The sequence below is a fragment of the Thalassophryne amazonica genome, chromosome 16 (assembly GCF_902500255.1).
Source record: "Thalassophryne amazonica chromosome 16, fThaAma1.1, whole genome shotgun sequence".
NCBI classification, from domain to species: Eukaryota; Metazoa; Chordata; class Actinopteri; order Batrachoidiformes; family Batrachoididae; genus Thalassophryne; species Thalassophryne amazonica.
The window spans coordinates 81,239,156-81,260,666 of record NC_047118.1 but is presented as its reverse complement, the minus strand read 5'-3'; the positions used below and the strand labels follow the sequence as shown (position 1 = coordinate 81,260,666).

General features: G+C 41.1%; 1 protein-coding gene across 2 annotated transcripts in view; it reads left to right on the top strand.

Annotated features, from left to right (window-relative positions):
* flr (fleer) overlaps positions 1-21,511 on the top strand; it is a 100,882-nt gene that overhangs the window by 68,188 nt on the left and 11,183 nt on the right. The window contains exons 10-15 of one of the 2 annotated variants that reach the window (XM_034190802.1): positions 3,107-3,172; positions 3,296-3,349; positions 4,532-4,597; positions 8,030-8,106; positions 8,210-8,417; positions 12,123-12,194. In XM_034190802.1, the coding sequence (XP_034046693.1) occupies positions 3,107-3,172; positions 3,296-3,349; positions 4,532-4,597; positions 8,030-8,106; positions 8,210-8,417; positions 12,123-12,194 (543 nt within the window). Of the gene's footprint in view, positions 1-3,106; positions 3,173-3,295; positions 3,350-4,531; positions 4,598-8,029; positions 8,107-8,209; positions 8,418-8,583; positions 8,770-12,122; positions 12,195-21,511 lie in introns of those variants that run through there. The other variant, XM_034190803.1, reaches the window with a different exon arrangement.

The window sequence follows — 21,511 nt, the reverse complement described above, 5'->3', positions numbered from 1 at the left end:
ATCTCACATGCTCAAACAAAGAGTGTGTAACTATCAGGATTGCGCCACTAGTTTGCATGTGAATGTTACTGGATAATTCTGTTGCTTTCTCTGCGTAAAGCATTGTTTACCATATCAATGGACAACAAAACGCGTAGACCATTTTGTATATATTGTTCAAAATGTGCATTTGCGTTTATTGTTTGAACCTTTTTGTTGTTCAGTTTCACACAAGACCTCAAATTACCTTTATAAAGTGTCAAAACAGTTGTTTATTATAGTTTGCTGTGTGTTTTGAATAAATGTGTTTGGAAATTATTTTTCGCTTTATTTTTCCTTGCCTATTTTTGATTGTAAACCTTTATTACACTTATAAAATACAACAAAAACATAATATATTCTGAAAGCACAGGTTGTCCTGAAAAAAAAGAGGCATAAAACCTGATTGTGGGATGCAGGGAGAGCTGTTAACAGCAATAATAAAACATGCCAGGTGAGTGACCTGTCCAAAAAATGCCCCCAGACCCCAGAGGCTTAATAGGTGAGCCTTGAGAGCTGCACATTTATTCCTTGGACAGGGATTTTGTAGGAGACTAACCAGCCTTGTCAGTGTGGAACTGCTGAGGACTGACACACTATAATAGTTCTTTGTGTCATCTGCTGTGATCTCCTGCAGTGCAAACTGTGCCTAAGCTGATGACTCCAAAAACTCTGGGAGCTACAAAGACACAGCGTTCACTGTCATGATCGTGTCGGAATGTCCTTCGAAAATGTTTGAAAGACAGATGTCGGGGTCACCAGTGTGGAAACTGCGATGGCTGAAAAAAGGAGCAACAATTTCTCATTTTGACAAAGCACTTGTGCCACTTTATTTCTCTCTTTTCATACAATTCTGGAACCAAGATGCTGCTCACTTACTGGTGTGTTTTGGGTTGTTGTCTTGTTGACACACCCATTTCCTCTTTGGCATAAGGCAACATGACCTCTTCAAGTATCTTGATGTATTCAAACTGATCCATGATCCTTGGTATGTGATAAATAGGCCCGATACCATCCCCATACCATGATGTCCACAGTCCATAAAATGTTGCTCCATTTCTCTTTAGGCCAGTCAGTGTGTTCTTTGGCACATTGCAACCTCTTCAGCACATGTAGTTTTTTCAAGAATGGGACTTTTTGGGGTCTCCTTGCCCATTGCTCGGCTTCACATAAGTATCTTCTAATATTACAGTGCTCAGAGGTAACTTTAGACCTTCTCTGATCACCCTGGAGCTGATCATTGTCTGAGTATTTGTCATTCTGGCTATTCTTTGATCCATTTGAATGGTGGTTTTCTGTTTTCTTCCACATCTTTCTGGTTTTATTGCCATTTTAAAGCATTTGAGATCATTTGAGCTTAGCAGTAGGGATGTGAATCGTACAACAACTCACGATTCAATTCGATTCCGATTCTTGGGGTGACAATTCGATTCAGAATCTATTTTCGAGAAAATAGAGAAATAGTTATATTACTTAAAAAACGTTTATGTTTAAGAAAATGCAGCTTTACAAGGTTAATCAAGTGATTCTAGATGTAAGTTTACTTATCTGCTTTGCTCGTTCAGAGTTGGCTGGCAGTTTAGCGAAGCACTGGTCAGTAGTCGGCAGCGACTGCTGTTCCCCTCTTTTAGCTCCTGGTGATGGCGTAGCATGTGGGCTTGTGGATTTGAAGCGTTTCCGAAGTACTTCACTTTCATTTTGCAGATTTTGCACACTGCATAAGTCATGTCAAGCTCCTTCTTACGCAGCAAATAATAAAATCCAAAATGCGCCCAAACATTTGTCTTCAGCAAAGATGGTGCTGGCTGAATTAGCTCTTCGTCCGCCATGCTAAGCTGCAGCTCACGAATGTTTGAAGCACGCCGGACCCTCCCCTCGCGGGGACGCTGTAGTATGGAAGCAGTTGCCTGACAAACAGTACATGCAGCGAGTAAGCGATAAAATGTTTAAAAAAATGCTTTTTAAAAATCGATTCTCTGACATTTTGGATCGATTCAGAATTGTAATAACTAAGAATCGCAATTCGGACGTGAATCGATTTTTTTCTGGCACTCCTATTTAGCAGCCTATAATTTTCTGCACTTCATTATGTTTTTCCCTCTCCAATCAACTTTTTAAATCAAAGTACACTGTTCTTCTAAACAATGTCTGGAATGAGATATTTTACTCAGATTTTCTGAGAAAAAACATGACAACCAGCAGGAACAGCATTTGCTGCCTTTGTCATTAAATAAGGGCCACCAGTAAGGGTGTAATAAAGGTCACATAAAGAGAAATGCAGACACTGCATCTAATTTTTCAACATGTCCCAGGTGAGCACCCACAGGCCCCGTCTCTCTCTCCCCTCTGGTGCTCCACCCTCAGATGGATGCTTTGCATTCGTGTTTGTCCTCCCCCAAACCATCCGCTAAAATGTTCAGTCCAAAAAATATTTCCACCAGCTTCCCTGTAAATGTAATATAAATATGAACCCTGGATTTACCAAGTTTCTTAATTCTGAACTAGTCCTATGAGACATCAAAGAAGAAAGAAAGGTCTTTTGAGAGGAGCATGGACCATAACTTATTATAAAGCAGCCCTGTGACAGGATTTATCCTTCCTGTACTCTCTTATTTCATTGAAAAATCAGCAGATGATTTTACGTAGTCATTATCATTTCTGCTGGAGTTCAGTGAAGTCAGTCTATCAGATGTGGATTCGGTCATACGGTGTGTGTGTGTGTGTGTGTGTGTGTGTGTGTGTGTGTGTGTGTGTGTGTGTGTGTGTGTGTGTGTGTGTGTGTGTGTGTGTGTGTGTGTGTGTGTGTGTGTGTGTGTGTGTGTGTGTGTGTGTGTGTGTGTGTGTGTGTGAATGTGAGCAGCATGCGTGCATAGAGCAGGTCGTCTTTTAAACTGAGATACTGCATCATGGCAGCAAACTCCTCTTTCCTCAGAAGGAAAAGAAGAAAGCACTGTGTCATTGCGCAAAAATGTCTCTCTCTCTCTCTCTCTCTCTGTCTCTCTCTCTCTCTCTCTCTCTCTCTCTCTCTCTCTCTCTCTCCTCTCTCTCTCTCTCTCTCTCTCTCTCTCTCTCTCTCTCTCTCTAACAGTACTTTGACCTGGCGGCTGATGTCCTTGCTGAGAACTCTCAGCTCACCCATAAATTACTTTCTGAGGTAAGTTATACTTTGTATTTACTTAACATAGAAACTGAAGCCAGTCTTTAAAACTTAAAATATTAAATATTCTGTGATCCTGAAAGGTTTGTGACAGCAGTGTCATATGTTTTTCTTTTCCAGGACTTGTGTAAATTTCTTGAAGCATTACTGACCTGCCAGACAGCCCCTGAAGAGGTACAGTGGGCAAAACCCCAGCATATCATGTACACTTTCTCTGTCAACTTCATTGGTCTGTAACTGCAAACTGTATAAATTTTCAAAAGTGTCACGTTAGGCCCCATCAAATAAACATTTGTTTATCATCCTTGACATCAGAAAAAAATGATAAGGGAGAGCAGATTTTTTTTTTCTCCTTAGAAACAGAACAAACAATACAGTAAAATTTTGAGGCTGGGAAATTTAGACTGTGACAAAACCAACCTCACAGCTTTGCAATAATATTTGATTAAAAATCAACAAAAATATGTACATAATGCAAGAAATATCCTATGAAAAAAAAATTGCAGACTAGACCAACCGGCTGGAACTACCAACGCTAATGGTGCTAATGAGTTACCATAGAAGAAGAAGAGAACGAGCAAAAACTCACCTTGCAGCCGTTGTATGTAGCCTCCAAGCGACCTCCATTGTCCAGCATACCACATGCATACTGGCTGTAAATCTCTCTCTTGGTCACCTCGGGGGGAACGCTCACCCCGTGCCATGGCTTCAGCTTCTTGGCTTTGTCGGCAATCTGTATCACAATAAACGGCATCGACATTGTGTCTGTGGTTGTCAGTGACGACAAGTGGTAAATTCCAGGGCCATCTTGGTAAACTTCAGCCGTCTTAGGTCAAAGCACACTTGCCACCTAGCAGACGTGCCGGTTCTTGCACCAGCTGTAGCGCTGTCCATAAGATTCAGCAAAATAAAAAATTATTTTTAAAAAATTGATGCAGGCCAATTTCAGCATGCGGGCAGGATGATAAATTTATCACTCTTATTGCTGTATTGTTAGCATGTGCTGAGCTGTGACTTTTCTGTGTGTTCTGCATACAGGTTAGCCACTTTCAACAAGTTTTCCCTCAGTATTCTTGTACAAACTAAAATATGGCCACATTTCACACTTAGTTCTCTTAGAAGGTTAGAAGATTTCTGGAGTACAGTCGCCGCCTTCCACCATGTTTCCACTTCACACACATTGAACTCACGATGCTGGCTGCACTTGCGTCACACGTGCTGTCAGTGTGTATGAAGGGTGGAATACAGTCTGTGAATGTAAGAGTCTTTGGCGTAGACCACTTGATAGACAGTGACCCAAATGTGCTCATGATGTTGCTTAGCTCACTTTGTTCTGTCTCATGTCTGTTTTTTCAGGCATTGAAGAAGTTTAGAGAGATGAACGTCAAACTGACAGAGGAGTTGAGAAAACTGTACAAGCAGGTTGTTTATGCCTTTACTCTTTTTATTAATCTATGCATGTGCACACGCGCATACACACACACACACACACACACACACACACAGGAAATTCTGAACAGCTGTGGTTGAATTTACGTATGGATTTTCTGGCATTTGCTGACCACTGGTCATGTGCTCATTAGTGCATTTCGCCCTGTGGCACTCCCTTTACATGACCGTCAGCTAACAACTTAAGCTAGCTTTCGCGGGAAGAATGATAATGCTCAAATACAGGAGGGAATATACTACTAAAATAAAAGCTGAATTAAAGAATGGATAGAATGTGTGGCGAGGGATGTGCAAAAAAATGTTTTTGTTTGTGATGTAAATTGGGGATGACAAACTCAAAGCTTGATCTACTGCCACCGCTACCCAGACCCGGATAAGTGGTTTAAAAAGAATAAGTGAATGAAACTCAAAGCTTCTTCTGCTCCTGAAGCAGTGGTGGTGTAATTGACAGAAAAGCATGTCGCCATTGCTAAATGCAAACAGCAAGCTCTGAGACAAACGATTGTGATGGAATCAGGAACCGGTTCTCATTCCCCATCCATCATCATGTTGTGAATTTATTTCTTTATCAGGGGTGAAGGTTTTCTGAGGGAAAATCTGAAGATGACTATTGTCAAAAAAGTTTAATTTGATTTGAATGTTGCAATTTTGAGACAAATTGTTATTGTCACTGTTTTGGATTTGTTGGGTTTCCTTAGACTGTTTTAATTGTGTCCTTTTTGCGGGGTGGGGGGTGGTACTGAAAATGTGTTCCTAGTATTATACAAATATACCAAATGCATCCTTCTAATGTTTTCCCAGGAAGATGTCTTTTACAGGCTTGAATACCATGTATGCTAAGTGGTTGTGATCACAGTTATACTTCGATGGGCCGTTTATGGCCTGAACTTGACTGGGTCTGGGGTTGAATCGTTGGTTTTCCACTGGTGATCCCAGGTGTTGGTCCAGCTCAGTTTGCTGGCACGACAGACTGATGGTTCTGTGGGTCTGTTTCGCTCGATCCACAGATGAAGGTTTAGGTGTTTGTTAAAAATGGTACTCTGGTGGCCTCCAAAAAAAATTGTGGAAGACCAAATTACTGTCTTTTTTAAATTTATTTATGAGTTTTCAACAATGATGGGTACATAAAACATGTACAGATATAGTATGTACACTCCTCCATAGTGTTTAGAATTCTTAATTCATATTCCCATCATACAAAGTAAAAAAAAGAAAAAACAAATTGAAAACGAAAACAAAAAAACATAATAATCAATTTACTCACATTTTCCAAATAAAATTGAGCCTTTTCAAGTTTGTGTATTCAACTCACTTTTTCCAACATGTCATAAACCATCCCTGTCTGTTGTTTACAAATGCTGTCATCTCTTCCATTTTGTAAATATCTACTGTTATTTCTCACCATGTTGTCAAATTTGGTACTTCCTGTGATAACCATTTTGGCAACCAACAAAATACTAAATAGAGATTTATCCTTTTTCATCCAGTCCTGTGGTACTTTTCAAAAAAATTGTCTTAATCTCAAAGGGGATTACAAATTTTAAAATTTCTTGCAGTCTTCTATGAATGTCATTCTAATATTGTTTAATAAACAGTCCCACAGAATATGGAAGTGATTTGCTCATTGATTTCCACATTTTCTCCAACACACAGGGGGGTTTCTATCGTAGTGAGACTTCTGACTTGGAGTAATAAAATATATAATCACGGTTTTCCATCCAAACTCTCTCCATCTCTGTAAGGAAGTACATTTCCATTGATTTTTCCATGTAAGTGTCCATTCCTCCTCCTTATGTTTATTACTGTTTCTTTCTCTCATAGTGCCTTAACAGTCCCATTTGAATATGACATATGATTTGACAAATTTTATACAAAAAAGAAATAAGTTCTTTGTTGACATCACCAGCGTATGCATTTTTAAACAACTTTAACAGATCCAGATTAACATCAGATACCATATCTACTTTTGTGTCTATATAATGTTGTATTTGCAAATATCGCTAAAAGTCTTTTCCAAGTTATATTTGTGTTTCAGTATTTCAAAACTAATTAATTTACCATCTTTAATTACATTGTCTATTATCGGTAGTCCTTTGGAGGTCAAAGTTTTAAATCGTAAATCTAATCGGTTTGGGACAAAGTCAGAATCATATGCATAACATTTTAACACTGCAGTGTCTTCATCAAATTTGTATTCTTTCACGTTTTCCACGTTTTTCCATACTGAGAGAGTACATTGAACCCAAGGGTTATCAACCCTGTTTATATATTTTTGGATATTTGGGTCTACCAACGTGGATTTTATTGGGACAGAAAAGATTTTTTCCTCAATACTTTTCCACTGGTCCTTATAAGATACATTGCACCAATTTATTACTGTCTTAATCTGTGCTGCACGGTAATAGTTCTTAAGAGATGGCAGGCCCCATCCTCCTTTTTCTTTACCTAACTGTAAGTTTTTGAAGCTGACTCTAGGTCTCTTCCCTCCCCATATATATCAAGATGTCGTTTTGTCACATTCATTACATATGTTCTGATCAGTGGAGATGGGTAGGGTCTGGAATAAATACAATAGTATTTGGTAAGATGTTCATTTTGATGGGCTCTATCCATGAGTGTAAGATAATATAGAAAGGGATCAAATTCCATCATTTTATATCTTCAATAATTTTCTTCTGCAGTGGGACATAATTCACCTCAAAAAGTTTAGTTTGGCCCTTTGGTATGTTAATGCCCAAGTATTTTAAGGATTTGGCCTGCAATATCATTGGGTATCTGGTAAGTATATCCCCTGGTGGATTATAATTGTAGGAAAGTGTTTGAGTTTTGCTCATATGAATTTTATAAATTACAGTCTTTGTAAAAATTTTGAAAAATTAAAGGCTTAAGAGTGAGTTGTAAAGCTACAGAAAAAAGGAAAAATGCTTTTTGGTAAATTTGTTCTTAATCTGAAAACCTCCACTAGGAAATTGTCTATAAAATGCAGGAAACTTGACTTAAACCTTAAAAAAGTTTCCCAGAACTGATGTGTTAACATCAAAAATGACTAATTAATGAAACAAAAGTATGAACAAAGAGCCATATGGTAGCTTTTAGCTAATTTAGGCTAGGCCGCGTTGGGGCCTGTTGGCCGTGAAGAAAAAAGAGTAAGCATTTCAAGAGCATAAATAGTTTGCAAGAAGTAAGTGCTTGGAGAACCCTGGTCCATCTGATGGGAGAACAGGGTAGATAGAATGTCTGCCTGGGGATGGTGCCATATCTTTTAATTGGTACTGCATATTAGCAGTTGCTATCGTGAAATAGTGCTTCAAAACATTTTGAACCCTTGTAATAATGCCTCTGAATATGTTGGAATGTTTATGTATGTCAGAATAAGTATTAGATTTTGTTTGTGTTGATTGTTAGATGCAGGATGCCAGACTGTCTTGTAATGATGAAGCTCACAAAAAAGCACTGCAGGACTATGACCAGGTGTTTGAGAAGTAAGGGCACACAAACACATATACACACACCTTTTAAACATCACCTTCATGAGAGCATTTCCTTTTCGATCTCTTCCGTTCATACTGGATGGTTTTGTTACAGGTACCTTGCAGTTCTGATGGCTGAGGCCAAAATCGACTGGAATCGTGAAAACTACCAGAAGGTTGAGAAGTTTTTCCATGATTCGAAGGACATCTGCAACAACCACGACACCTGGAAGCTGAACGTGGCCCACGTGCTCTTCATGCAAAACAAATATGCAGTGGCTATTGGCTATTATGAACCCATCGTCAAGAAGCACTATGAAAACGTGAGTGCATTTAAACAGACTGGTCATGTTCACAAGAAAGAATATGATAAATGTGTGAACACTGGACACAGAAATGAGTGATGTTAGCTTTTCTACATTTTGATTTGAGACCATAAAGTGCCTGCAGTTAAGTACTAACAGTTGACAGTTTTGCTTCTCTCTCCAGCTGGAGCAGTGTAACATTCAGGAGTGTCCATGCAAGTGCAAGCCCTCGGTAAAAGAACAAAAAATCGCAAACTGCTCTGTGTGTAGCACTCTGCAGTGTCTGTGCATGGGATTATTTTTGATCATTTCCTGTTTTTGTTTCAGCCTTTGTGCTATTGTTTGTTTGCAGTGATGGCACTGATGTTTTTGATATTTAAAAAATGTTGAACCTTGCTTTCCAAGTTCTTAAATTGATAACAGTACCAGTCATTGATAATTTGCAGCAGGGTGCATCAGACTCCACAAGGTTTTAAAAGATAATTTGCAGCAGGGTGCATCAGACTCCACAAGGTTTTAAAAGCAATTGCCTCTCCTCTAAAAATGTTCTAATCACCAAAAGTAGAACAAATCTTGTGTAAGTCCGAGGTCCACTTGTGCTGGTGCTTATGCCACGTTCCATTCAAATTTGGAAGTCAGAAACTGCAAGGTGATATTCCTGACGTCCAACCTTAAATGCATTCCAGTGCATCCGCTCGGGAATGGGACATTGAGCTCCTTTCCATGATACATTCTTTCACCATCTTGGGAGGTTCATAGTCACAAGTTTGTGAGCCACCGCAATATTGACTGCAACACCAAAAATCCACAACTCATGTCAGCTCTCATCAGATACAGTAGTGTTCAGAATAATAGTAGTGCTATGTGACTAAAACGATTAATCCAGGTTTTGAGTATATTTCTTATTGTTACATGGGAAACAAGGTACCAGTAGATTCTCACAAATCCAACAAGACCAAGCATTCATGATATGCACACTCTTAAGGCTATGAAATTGGGCTATTAGTAAAAAAAAAAAAGTAGAAAAGGGGGTGTTCTCAATAATAGTAGCATCTGCTGTTGACGCTACAAACTCAAAACTATTATGTTCAAACTGCTTTTTTAGCAATCCTGTGAATCACTAAACTAGTATTTAGTTGTATAACCACAGTTTTTCATGATTTCTTCACATCTGCGAGGCATTAATTTTGTTGGTTTGGAACCAAGATTTTGCTGGTTTACTAGTGTGCTTGGGGTCATTGTCTTGTTGAAACACCCATTTCAAGGGCATGTCCTCTTCAGCATAAAGCAACATGACCTCTTCAAATATTTTGGCATATCCAAACTGATCCATGATACCTGGTATGCGATAACACCATAGTAGGAGAAACATGCCCATATCATCATGCTTGCACTACCATGCTTCACTGTCTTCACTGTGAACTGTGGCTTGAATTCAGAGTTTGGGGGTCGTCTCACAAACTGTCTGCGGCCCTTGGACCCAAAAAGAACAATTTTAATCTCATCAGTCCACAAAATATTCCTCCATTTCTCTTTAGGCCAGTTGATGTGTTCTTTGGCAAATTGTAACCTCTTTTATTTAACAGAGGGTCTTTGCGTGGGATTCTTGCAAATAAATTAGTTTCACACAGGCGTCTTCTAACTGTCACAGCACTTACAGGTAACTCCAGATTGTCTTTGATCATCCTGGAGCTGATCAATGGGTGAGCCTTTGCCATTCTGGTTATTCTTCTATCCATTTTGATGGTTGTTTTCCATTTTCTTCCATGCGTCTCTGGTTTTTTGTCCATTTTAAAGCATTGGAAATCATTGTAGATGAACAGCCTATATTTTTTTGCACCTGCATATACGTTTTCCACTCTCCAATCAACTTTTTAATCAAACTACGCTGTTCTTCTGAACAATATCTTGAACGTCCCATTTTCCTCAGGCTTTCAAAGAGAAAAGCATGTTCAACAGGTGCTGGCTTCATCCTTAAATAGGGGACACCTGATTCACACCTGTTTGTTCCACAAAATTGATGAACTCACTGACTGAATGCCACACTACTATTATTGTGAACACCCCCTTTTCTATTTTTTTTTCTAATAGCCCAGTTTCATAGCCTTAAGAGTGTGCATATCATGAATGCTTGCTCTTGTTGGATTTGTGAGAATCTACTGAATCTACTGGTACCTTGTTTCCCATGTAACAATAAGAAATATACTCAAAACCTGGATTAATCTTTTTAGTCACATAGCACTACAATTATTCTGAACACTACTGTAGATACATTGCATAAACCCACCATCAAACATTAAATAAAATTTTAATTTTTGTAAAGGTCATTCTGCTTAACCGCTCACTGTGTGCACGCCAGGTTGCTCTGACATCAGATCCATGAGCTGGTCTGCTCATAATTTGGCCCGAGCAGTAATGCCCATTGGCTGATAATGCTGGACAGAATTCTGTATTTTTCCCCATCTTGCTTTTATGTGTACTTATCAAGGGACTTTATAGGACAAGTTCATTTACCTTTGTCATATTAAAACACAATTACCAAACAAATCTCCGAGTGCTCTTCTCACATTTGACAATTGAATCTTATGAGAGAAATCCTGTTTTCAAAGCATTGTTACAAAAGGAAATATACCAATAACCATCAACAGCTGAGGTTTAAATTAATTCAAATCTCAAAATTGCATATTGTAAATATTACCACATAACAGGATTTCATGATACTTGATGACTTAATTAATTGATATATAGACTATTTGCAGTGCAGTACATCTGCCATAAACAAACTGAGCACAGCTAACTGCTAACACCAACACTGTGTTTATATCAACCAATGCATGAAAAAAAGGACACCAAGCTGGCTTTTGTTGTTGTTTTAAGGGTAGGTTGGATCTCAAACATCCAGACACCTTCCCTGTTGACTCTCATAGATTAACTTCCTAAATGATAATAAAAAAAATAACAGCTGTCAAAGCATTTAGAGGCTTAATTGTTAACAGTGTGTTACTATGACTAAGGTTGTTTAAAAAAGTAAATTTACTCTTGAATGTATATTTATTCGATACACCAAATCACCACATGTTGAAATGTTGGACCATTTTAGATTCAGAAAACATGTAACATATTCCAGTCCTGTCCTAGATCACAGCTATGTGATGTTGTGTGGCAGAGTTTGCAAGAACTTCAAAGAAAGTATCTTGCGCAATGACGGATGAAAGCTTCCTCCTTCTGTTGGTGGAGATAAGAGCTTTTTTGTCAGTGGCGTTAATGCGTTACCTGTGTGTTATATCTAAAGTGGACTTTACTGATACTCAGCATTGAACGATATGCAAAGAGATGCAGTAGACATTCTTGAAGCTGGACCCATCATGTTTGAAGTTTTTGGAACTTGATTTTCCCATGAATTGGTGACCAACCTTAAGAAACTGTCTATTTTTGAAGGTAAAAAAAAAAAAATCACTCATTTTAGTCATTTACAAATATTTCTCACATATTAAGAATGTTTTCATTAGTTTTAAAAGTTTTAGGTGCAGTAAGTATGCCTGAAATCTTGCAACAGTCCTGTTTGTTAACTGTTTTTAAGGATTTTTTGCACTGGTTAAATTTTAATGAGCCTTTTTTCTGTGTGGTGCAACTTTTCTTATTGATGAATTATTTTGCACAATGAGGGCTGATACTACATTTGATAAATATGTTGATGGTGAATGAAACTGTCCCCCATTACAGATCCTCAGTGTCAGTGCTGTGGTCCTCGCCAACCTGTGTGTGTCCTACATCATGATCAGCCGTAATGTAGAGGTACACAGTTTCTCCCTCCATAACCACTGCTTGCAAAGAATCACATAGGGAAACTGTTTTAATCTAAGTTTTATGAGTCTTTATACATTTCAGTAAATATACTTAATATACTTGGATAAAAGATCACTTAGGGGCAGATCCCCAAAAATGGTAAAACATAAAATACAAGATTTTATTTTTATCAGACGGGCAAAGTCATGCAGCCATAGAAGGTAAGTAGAGAGGGTGAAATTTTACTAGTACTGATTCTGTGAAATTTGGGCAAATTTGGATGAGAAAGAAGTAGCTGGCACATTCAAAACACATTTACCAAACATGGAAAAATCTCAATTTTACTAAAAACTAAGATTGTTGAAAAATTTGTTTTGTGAGTGGCAACTGACATCGTGCTAAGGTGTCATCTGCCACTCGGAGGTGGCTTAGTTCCAACCTGAGGCCACTCACAGTGTTGGACATGTGGAACGTTGTTCTGTTTGAGGCTTCTCTTCATAATTGATGACCTTCACAGATTATGATGCTCCTCTGATCATTGTTGAGTTCATTGTGATGTCTGGCACTGACAGGGCTGATTGCAAGGACTGTATCTGTGCCCCAGAGATGTCATGATCATGATGAAAGTGGCTCAGTGCTCCTTGACATTGCAAAGTGTCAGATACTATGAATTATGATATTCAGGTATTGCAGAAGTTCATCAGTGTATTTGCCCCACAGATAGGTTGTGAGACGAAGGAGAAAGGTGATTTCTAGAGTGAGGTAGATGAGGTGGTGGAGCGTGTGCCCAAGCAAGAAAGTGATGATAGGAGCAGACTTCACTAGACATGTTTGTGAAGAGAAAAAGGTGATGAGGAAGTAATGGGTAGATATGGTATCAAGGACAGGAAGGACAGATGGTACTTGAGTTGCAAAAAGGATTGAAATGGCTGTGGTGAACACCTTCTTTAGGAAAAGGGAGGAGCACAGGGTGACATAAGAGTGGAGGAAGGTGCAGACAAGTGGACTTGATTCTTTGTAGGAGATGCAAACTAAAAGAAATTAGACACTGTAAGGTGGTGGCAGGGAGCTGATCCCATCAGATCTCAGGAGCTAAGCAGAGCAGGATCTGGTTAGTACTTGGATGGGAGACCTCTTTGGCACACCAGCGGCTGTGTGTGTGTTTCTCCAGGTAAAAGTGGAGTTGCGTCAGGAAGGGCATCCGGCGTAAAACTTGCTACGCTTGGCCTGCTGGTACCTGTCAGCTGCCTCTGGGGTCCCACCTACCAACAAAGATAAGCAGGACTCCTTCTTCAGCTTGACGGCATCCCTTACTTCCGGTGTCCACCACCGGGTTTGGGGATTGCCGCCGCGACAGGCACCAGAGACCTTGCGACCATAGCTACGAGCAGCCGCATCGACAATGGAGGTGGAGAACATGGTCCACTCGGACTCCATGTCTCCAATCTCCCCCGGGATCTGGGAGAAGCTCTCCCAGAGGTGGGAGTTGAAGACCTCGCTGACAGAGGGTTGCGCCAGTCGTTCCCAGCAGACCCTCACGATACGTTTGGGCCTGCCAGGTCTGACCGGCTTCCTACCCTCCCAGCGGATCCAACTCACCACCAGGTGGTGATCAGTTGACAGCTCTGCCCCTCTCTTCACTCGATTGTCCGAGACACTTGGCCGAAGGTCAGATGATACGACTACAAAGTCGATCATCGACCTCCGGCTCAGGGTGTCCTGGTGCCATGTGCACTTATGGACACCCTTGTGCTCGAACATGGTGTTCGTGATGGACAAAGTGTGACTAGCACAGAAGTCCAACAACTGAACACCACTCGGGTTCAGATCGGGGAGGCTGTGCTTCCCGATCACCCCCCTCCAGGTCTCACTGTCGCCGCCCACGTGGGCGTTGAAATCCCCCAGGAGAATGATGGAGTCCCCAGTCGGAGCGCTATCTAGTACCCCTCCCAGGGACTCCAGGAAGGTCGGGTACTCTGCACTGCCGCTCGGCCCGTAGGCCGAGACAACGGTGAGAGACCTGTCCCCGACCCGAAGGCGTAGGGACGTGACCCTCTCGTTCACCGGAGTGAACTCCAACACTTGGCGACTGAGCTGGGTAGCAATAAGCAATGCGACCCCAGCTCTCTGCCTCTCCCCGTGGGCGACGCCAGAAAAATGAAGCGTCCAGCCCCTCTCCAGGAGTTCGGTACCAGAGCCCAATCTGTGCGTGGAGTCAGTACTCAGTATCTCTCAACCTCCCGCACAAGCTCAGGCTCCTTCCCCCCTAACGAGGTGACATTCCACATCCTAACAGCCAGGGGCTGTGAGCATGGACCGGGCCGCCGGGCCACCTGCACTCGACCGCCACCCAGTCCTCTCTGCACCCGACCCCCATGGCCCCCTCTGCAGGTGGTGAACCCACAGGAGGGCGGGCCCACGTCACTCTTTCGGGCTGAGCCCGGCCGGGCCCCATGGGCAAAGGCCCGACCACCAGGCGCTCGCACGCGAGCCCCAACCCCAGGCCTGGCTCCAGGGTGGGACCCCGGCTCCGCCATACCGGGCGACGTCTCGGTCCTTGATCTTTTACTGGTCATGGAGGTTCTGAACATATAATATAACATATATCTTTTAATGTTGAATAATGCACTGATACTGAAGTTTTGTAACAAACACAGACAGATGGCATTCTGGGTAAAATATGCCTCGGCAATCACTGATTGCTTGATTCATTCTATGTAACTCAAATCAAATCAATTTTATTTATATAGCGCCAAATCACAACAAACAGTCGCCCCAAGGCGCTTTATATTGTAAGGCAAAAGCCATACAATAATTACAGAAAAACCCCAAGGCAAAAGCCATACAATAATTACAGAAAAACCCCAACGGTCAAAACGACCCCCTATGAGCAAGCACTTGGCGACAGTGGGAAGGAAAACTCCCTTTTAACAGGAAGAAACCTCCAGCAGAACCAGGCTCAGGGAGGGGCAGTCTTCTGCTGGGACTGGTTGGGGCTGAGGGGAGAGAATCAGGAAAAAGACATGCTGTGGAAGAGAGCAGAGATCAATCACCAATGATTAAAAGCACATTGGTGCATACAGAGCAAAAAGAGGTGAATAAAAAGAAACACTGGGTGCATCATGGGAAACCCCCCAGCAGTCTAAGTCTACAGCAGCATGACTAAGGGATGGTTCAGGGTCACCTGATCCAACTCTAACTATAAGCTTTTTCAAAAAGTCAAATCAAATCAATTTTATTTATATAGCGCCAAATCACAACAAACAGTCGCCCCAAGGCGCTTTATATTGCAAGGCAAAATCAATCAATCAATCAATTTTTTATATAGCGCCAAATCACAACAAACAGTTGCCCCAAGGCGCTTTATATTGTAAGGCAAGGCCATACAATAATTATGTAAAACCCCAACGGTCAAAACGACCCCCTGTGAGCAAGCACTTGGCTACAGTGGGAAGGAAAAACTCCCTTTTAACAGGAAGAAACCTCCAGCAGAACCAGGCTCAGGGAGGGGCAGTCTTCTGCTGGGACTGGTTGGGGCTGAGGGAGAGAACCAGGAAAAAGACATGCTGTGGAGGGGAGCAGAGATCGATCACTAATGATTAAATGCAGAGTGGTGCATACAGAGCAAAAAGAGAAAGAAACAGTGCAGTCTACGTCTATAGCAGCATAACTAAGGGATGGTTCAGGGTCACCTGATCCAGCCCTAACTATAAGCTTTAGCAAAAAGGAAAGTTTTAAGCCTAATCTTAAAAGTAGAGAGGGTGTCTGTCTCCCTGATCCGAATTGGGAGCTGGTTCCACAGGAGAGGAGCCTGAAAGCTGAAGGCTCTGCCTCCCATTCTACTCTTACAAACCCTAGGAACTACAAGTAAGCCTGCAGTCTGAGAGCGAAGCGCTCTGTTGGGGTGATGTGGTACTATGAGGTCCCTAAGATAAGATGGGACCTGATTATTTAAAACCTTATAAGTAAGAAGAAGAATTTTAAATTCTATTCTGGAATTAACAGGGAGCCAATGAAGAGAGGCCAATATGGGTGAAATATGCTCTCTCCTTCTAGTCCCTGTCAGTACTCTAGCTGCAGCATTTTGAATTAACTGAAGGCTTTTCAGGGAACTTTTAGGACAACCTGATAATAATGAATTACAATAGTCCAGCCTAGAAGAAATAAATGTATGAATTAGCTTTTCAGCATCACTCTGAGACAAGACCTTTCTAATTTAAGAGATATTGCGCAAATGCAAAAAAGCAGTCCTACATATTTGCCTAATATGCGCATTGAAGAACATATCCTGATCAAAAATGACTCCAGGATTTCTCACAGTATTACTAGAAGTCAGGGTAATGCCATCCAGAGTAAGGATCTGTTAGACACCATGTTTCTAAGATTTGTGGGGTCAAGTACAATAACTTCAGTTTTATCTGAATTTAAAAGCAGGAAATTAGAGGTCATCCATGTCTTTATGTCTGAAAGACATTCCTGCAATTTAACTAATTGGTGTGTGATTTAAGGCTCTCTTTTTCAGAGGAGCTACAGCATCCAAAATTGTGCTCAATGAGGATATAAAGCTGTTGACGAGATAATCTGTCTCACTCACAGAGTTTAGGTAGCTACTCTGCACTGTGTTGGTATATGGCATTGAAGATCATAACAAAGAAGGATTCATATCCTTAGACCTAGTTACAGCGCTTTCAGAAAGACTTCTACTGTAATGAAACTTATTCCCCACTACTGGGTAGTCCATTAAAGTAAATGTAAATGTTATTAAGAAATGATCAGACAAAAAGGGGTTTTCAGAGAATACTGTTACGTCTTCAATTTTCATGCCATATGTCAGAACAAGATCTAAAGTGTAGCTAAGGTGGTGGGTGGGCTCATTTACAGTTTGAGCGAAGCCAACTGAGTCTAATACTAGATTAAATGCAGTGTTGAGGCTGTCATTCTCATTATCTATGTGGATGTTAAAATCACCCACTATAATTATCTTATCTGAGCTAAGCACTAAGTCAGACAAAAGGTCTGAAAAATCACAAAGAAACTCACAGTAACGACCAGGTGGACGATAGATAATAACAAATAAAACTGGTTTTTGGGACTTCCAATTTGGATGGACAAGACTAAGAGTCAAGCTTTCAAATGAATTAAAGCTCTGTCTGGGTTTTTGATTAATTAATAAGCTGGAGTGGAAGATTGCTGCTAATCCTCCTCCTCAACCCGTGCTTCAAGCATTTTAACAGTTAGTGTGACTTGGGGGTGTTGTTATTGATTTATTGTGTTTTTGTATTTGAATTGATTTAGTCAGTATAGTTAAGTGTTATGTTGACAGTTACTGTGACTCGGGGATGTTGACTCATTTAAACTAACATATTCATCCTGCTGTAACCAGGTTTCTGTAAGGCAGAATAAATCAATATGTTGATCAATTATTATATCATTTACTAACATGGAATTAGAAGAGAGAGACCTACTATTTAATAAACCACATTTAACTGTTTTAGTCTGTGGTGCAGTTGAAGGTGCTATATTTTTTTCTTTTTGAATTTTTATGCTTAAATAGATTTATACTGGTTGTTGGTGGTCTGGGAGCAGGCACCGTCTCTACGGGGATGGGGTATTGGGGGGATGGCAGGGGGAGAGAAGCTGCAGAGAGGTGTGTAAGACTACAACTCTGCTTCCTGGTCCCAACCATGGATAGTCACGATTTGGAGGGTTTAATAAAATTGGTCAGATTTCTAGAGATGAGAGCTGCTCCTTCCAAAGTGGGATGGATGCCGTCTCTCCTAACAAGACCAGGTTTTCCCCAGAAACTTTGCCAATTACCTATGAAGCCCACCTCATTTTTTGGACACCACTCAGACAGCCAGCAATTCAAGGAGAACATGCGGCTAAACATGTCACTCCCGGTCCGATTGGGTAGGGGCCCAGAGAAAACTACAGAGTCCGATATTGTTTTTGCAAAGTTACACACCGATTCAATATTAATTTTAGTGACTTTTGATTGGCGTAACCGGGTTCATTACTGCCGACGTGAATTACAATCTTACCAAATTTACGCTTAGCCTTAGTCAGCAGTTTCAAATTTCCTTCAGTGTCACCTGCTCTGGCCCCCGGAATACATTTGACTATGGTTGCTGGTGTCGCTAACTTCACATTTCTCAAAATAGTCGTCAATAACCAGAGTTTGTTCCTCGGCGGGTGTGTCACCGAGTGGGGAAAAACGGTTAGAAATGTGAACGGGTTGGTGGTGTACAGGGGGCTTTTGTTTAGAACTACCCAGCCGGCCTGCTTTCCCGGCTGCTCGGGATCTGCTGGGGGACAGCTAACGGTGGCTAAGCTACCTTGGTCCGCACCAACTACAGGGGCCTGGCTAGCTGTAGGATTTTCCAAGGTGCGGAGCCGAGTCTCCAATTCGCCCAGCCTGGCCTCCAAAGCTACGAACAAGCTACACTTATTACAAGTACCATTACTGCTAAAGGAGGCCGAGGAATAACTAAACATTTCACACCCAGCACAGAAAAGTGCGGGAGAGACAGGAGAAGCCGCCATGCTAAACCGGGTAAGAGCTAATAGCTGCGCTAAGCTAGCGGATTCTTAAAAACACACAAAGTGAATAATGTGAAAATAATTTAGAGGTGATTCAGCAGAGGGTGCTTTAGTTAAGGCACGTGAAGATTACACTGTGAAATAAATCGTTATCTAGTTATCTAGATTAACTACGCAGATTAAACAGCTAACAGATATAGCAAAACGCCGCTGTGCTCCAGAACAGGAAGTGATACAATACCGCAGTGAGAGCCAACCACCAGTAGAGTGCGATGGAGTGAACCAACACGTTAATGTGAGGTGTGTCATGTGTTGGTGTTTACAGATAAATGTGCTTTTGTAAAATATGCCATTTTTTATTTGGAAAAAAAAAAAGGCATTTTCAAAAGAAAAAATCAAGTTGTAATTAGATAACCGTCTGATATAACCGGTGTCAAAATAAATAGAACACTGCCATGATCTACTGGTGCCAGTGCGAGTTTTGGCCCTTTTTCAGCTGATTTTTCATTCATGTGAGAATTTTTTGGATCGCACAGAGTTTCAGGTTAATCGCGCATCCTGCATCGTTTAGTATACATGGAGTAACGAGCTGCGTTTAACATCAACCACCTCCTGATCGCCGATCGTATGGTCAGATGAAAATCAAACCTGTTTGATATTCTGGTGAGGGTATCCCGCTACTGAAGAGCTACAAGCATCCAACCTCTCACACTGTCCATGTGCAAACACTGCAGACCTGTCTTGTAATGTTTTTGTTTTTTCTTTTCTTTTGTGTTGTTTTTTTTAACCTTTGATGTCTCCCATAGAGACTTTTTGTAAATTAAGTTTGAAAAAAAAGCTTCTGTTTACATTTTGCTTTTGGAAACACAAGTCCAACGTGTGGTTTTTGAACATACGTGTGTGAGAACATAAATCGTGCCCTCTGAACTTTTACACCGTGCAGTTCTGCCGTACAGCTGAGCTGGAACCGAGTACAGTGATTGAAAATATCATACAGTGTCTGCCCAGCTTCAGTTTGAATACTGCCACGAACACTGCTGGCCAGTAGATGGCAGTAGAGACCTTGAAAACTTGCCAAAACAAAATTCCAGATAATCTGTGTTGCTACTTGCTACATTTAAGATGCATGGAACTTAACAAACGCAAACACAATAATGTCTATAAACCCAGAGAATATATTCACGAGAGTTTTAGGCACTAGAGTTTAATGCTGTTGACCGTGGACCCTGATCAGAGTGTCAAATCATTTTTCCTGTCGTGAACATACTGAGATTACCCTATCACCCATAATGCACCTGGACACAGCATGTCCACACTAAAACCTTAAAAATTAGCACATTACTTTAAAACTAAAACATATATCTGATATTTTCACTTTTTAAAACTTCAGATGTGACGTTAATTTAAATAACTTGTCCGAAATAAGTTTTGTTAAAATTTGAACCATAAGTTAAAAATGTATGCCTCTGGTTGACTTGGGTGATATTGGCCGCGTATCAGTATGGGGTTAAAAGAAATTAGGTTTTTTTTTTGTGACCAGTTCTCCTCCTTTCTTCTAGAAGCAGCTCCTCTGTTTGCAGAGAGTAGAGCTACACATCTGTTCACCTTTGTTTATCATGTTAACGTCTAAAAATGATCAGACAAAAATTTATCGGAAGATAATTAGTCCGATAATGGTTTTCAAAGTTATCTGAAAAGATAATCCGATAATGAAAACTTTATCTTCGATAATTATCGGTTATCGGATTATCGGAACTGTGCCCACCACTGATGGCTGGTCAACAACTTGGATTGTTGCCCACTGGAACTTGGCATGATTTTGTGAGGTGGTAGACTGGGAGAACACACAGCTCCAGTGTGAGCTCCTTCACCTGACCTGACCTTGGTGGGAAAAGGCCAAGAAAGAACATATAAAATTTTGGCATGATTCCAGGTACTATCCCAAGTGGGAGTTTAAGTATCTTGAGGTCTTGTTCACGAATGTGGGGTAAATTGGAGTGGGACATTGATAGATGGATTGTTATAGTGTCAGAAATTTTATGGACGTTGTACCGGACCATCGTGGTGAAGAAGAAGCTGAGCCAGAAGGCGAGGCTCTCAATTTACCAGTTGATTTATGCTCCTATTCTCACCTATGGTCATGAGCTTTGGGTAATGACTGAAAAAAGAAGATCGCAGGTAAAAGCAGCAGAAATGAGATTCCTCCGTCGGGTATCTGAGCTTACACTCCTGGACGGGGTGAGAAGCGGAGTAGAGCTGCTAATTCTGTAGCTTGAAAGTAGACAGTTGAGGTGGTTCCGGCATCTGGTGAGGATGCTCCCTGGTCGTCTCCCCAAGGAGGTCTTCCAGGCACATCCAACTGGGAAGAGGCCCTGGGGAGAACCCAGGACACAGTGGAGAGATTATATTTCCCATAAGGCTTGGGAACTCCTTGGGATCCCCCCGGAAGAGTTACAGGACTTGGTCGAGCATAGGGTGAGCTGCTTGCGCTGCTGCCACTGTGACCCGGACCCAGATAAGCAGCTGAAAATGAATGAATGGCTCCAGGTCACAGGACAGATCCAGGAGCTTTTGTCAACACTTGGACATGGACATCAACCTCAAATAATAAAATAAAATCAAAGTCTGTGGACATAAGGTTTTTTGGTTCTGGTTTTCCAGATTCCCAGAGCGGCACATGAACATGTTCAAATAAAATACCAGGATGTTATATTATGAAGTGAAGAAACACTTTGTGCAGTGTAGAAATGTGTTGTCAATAAATCTTTGTCTGTGTGGAACTGCCA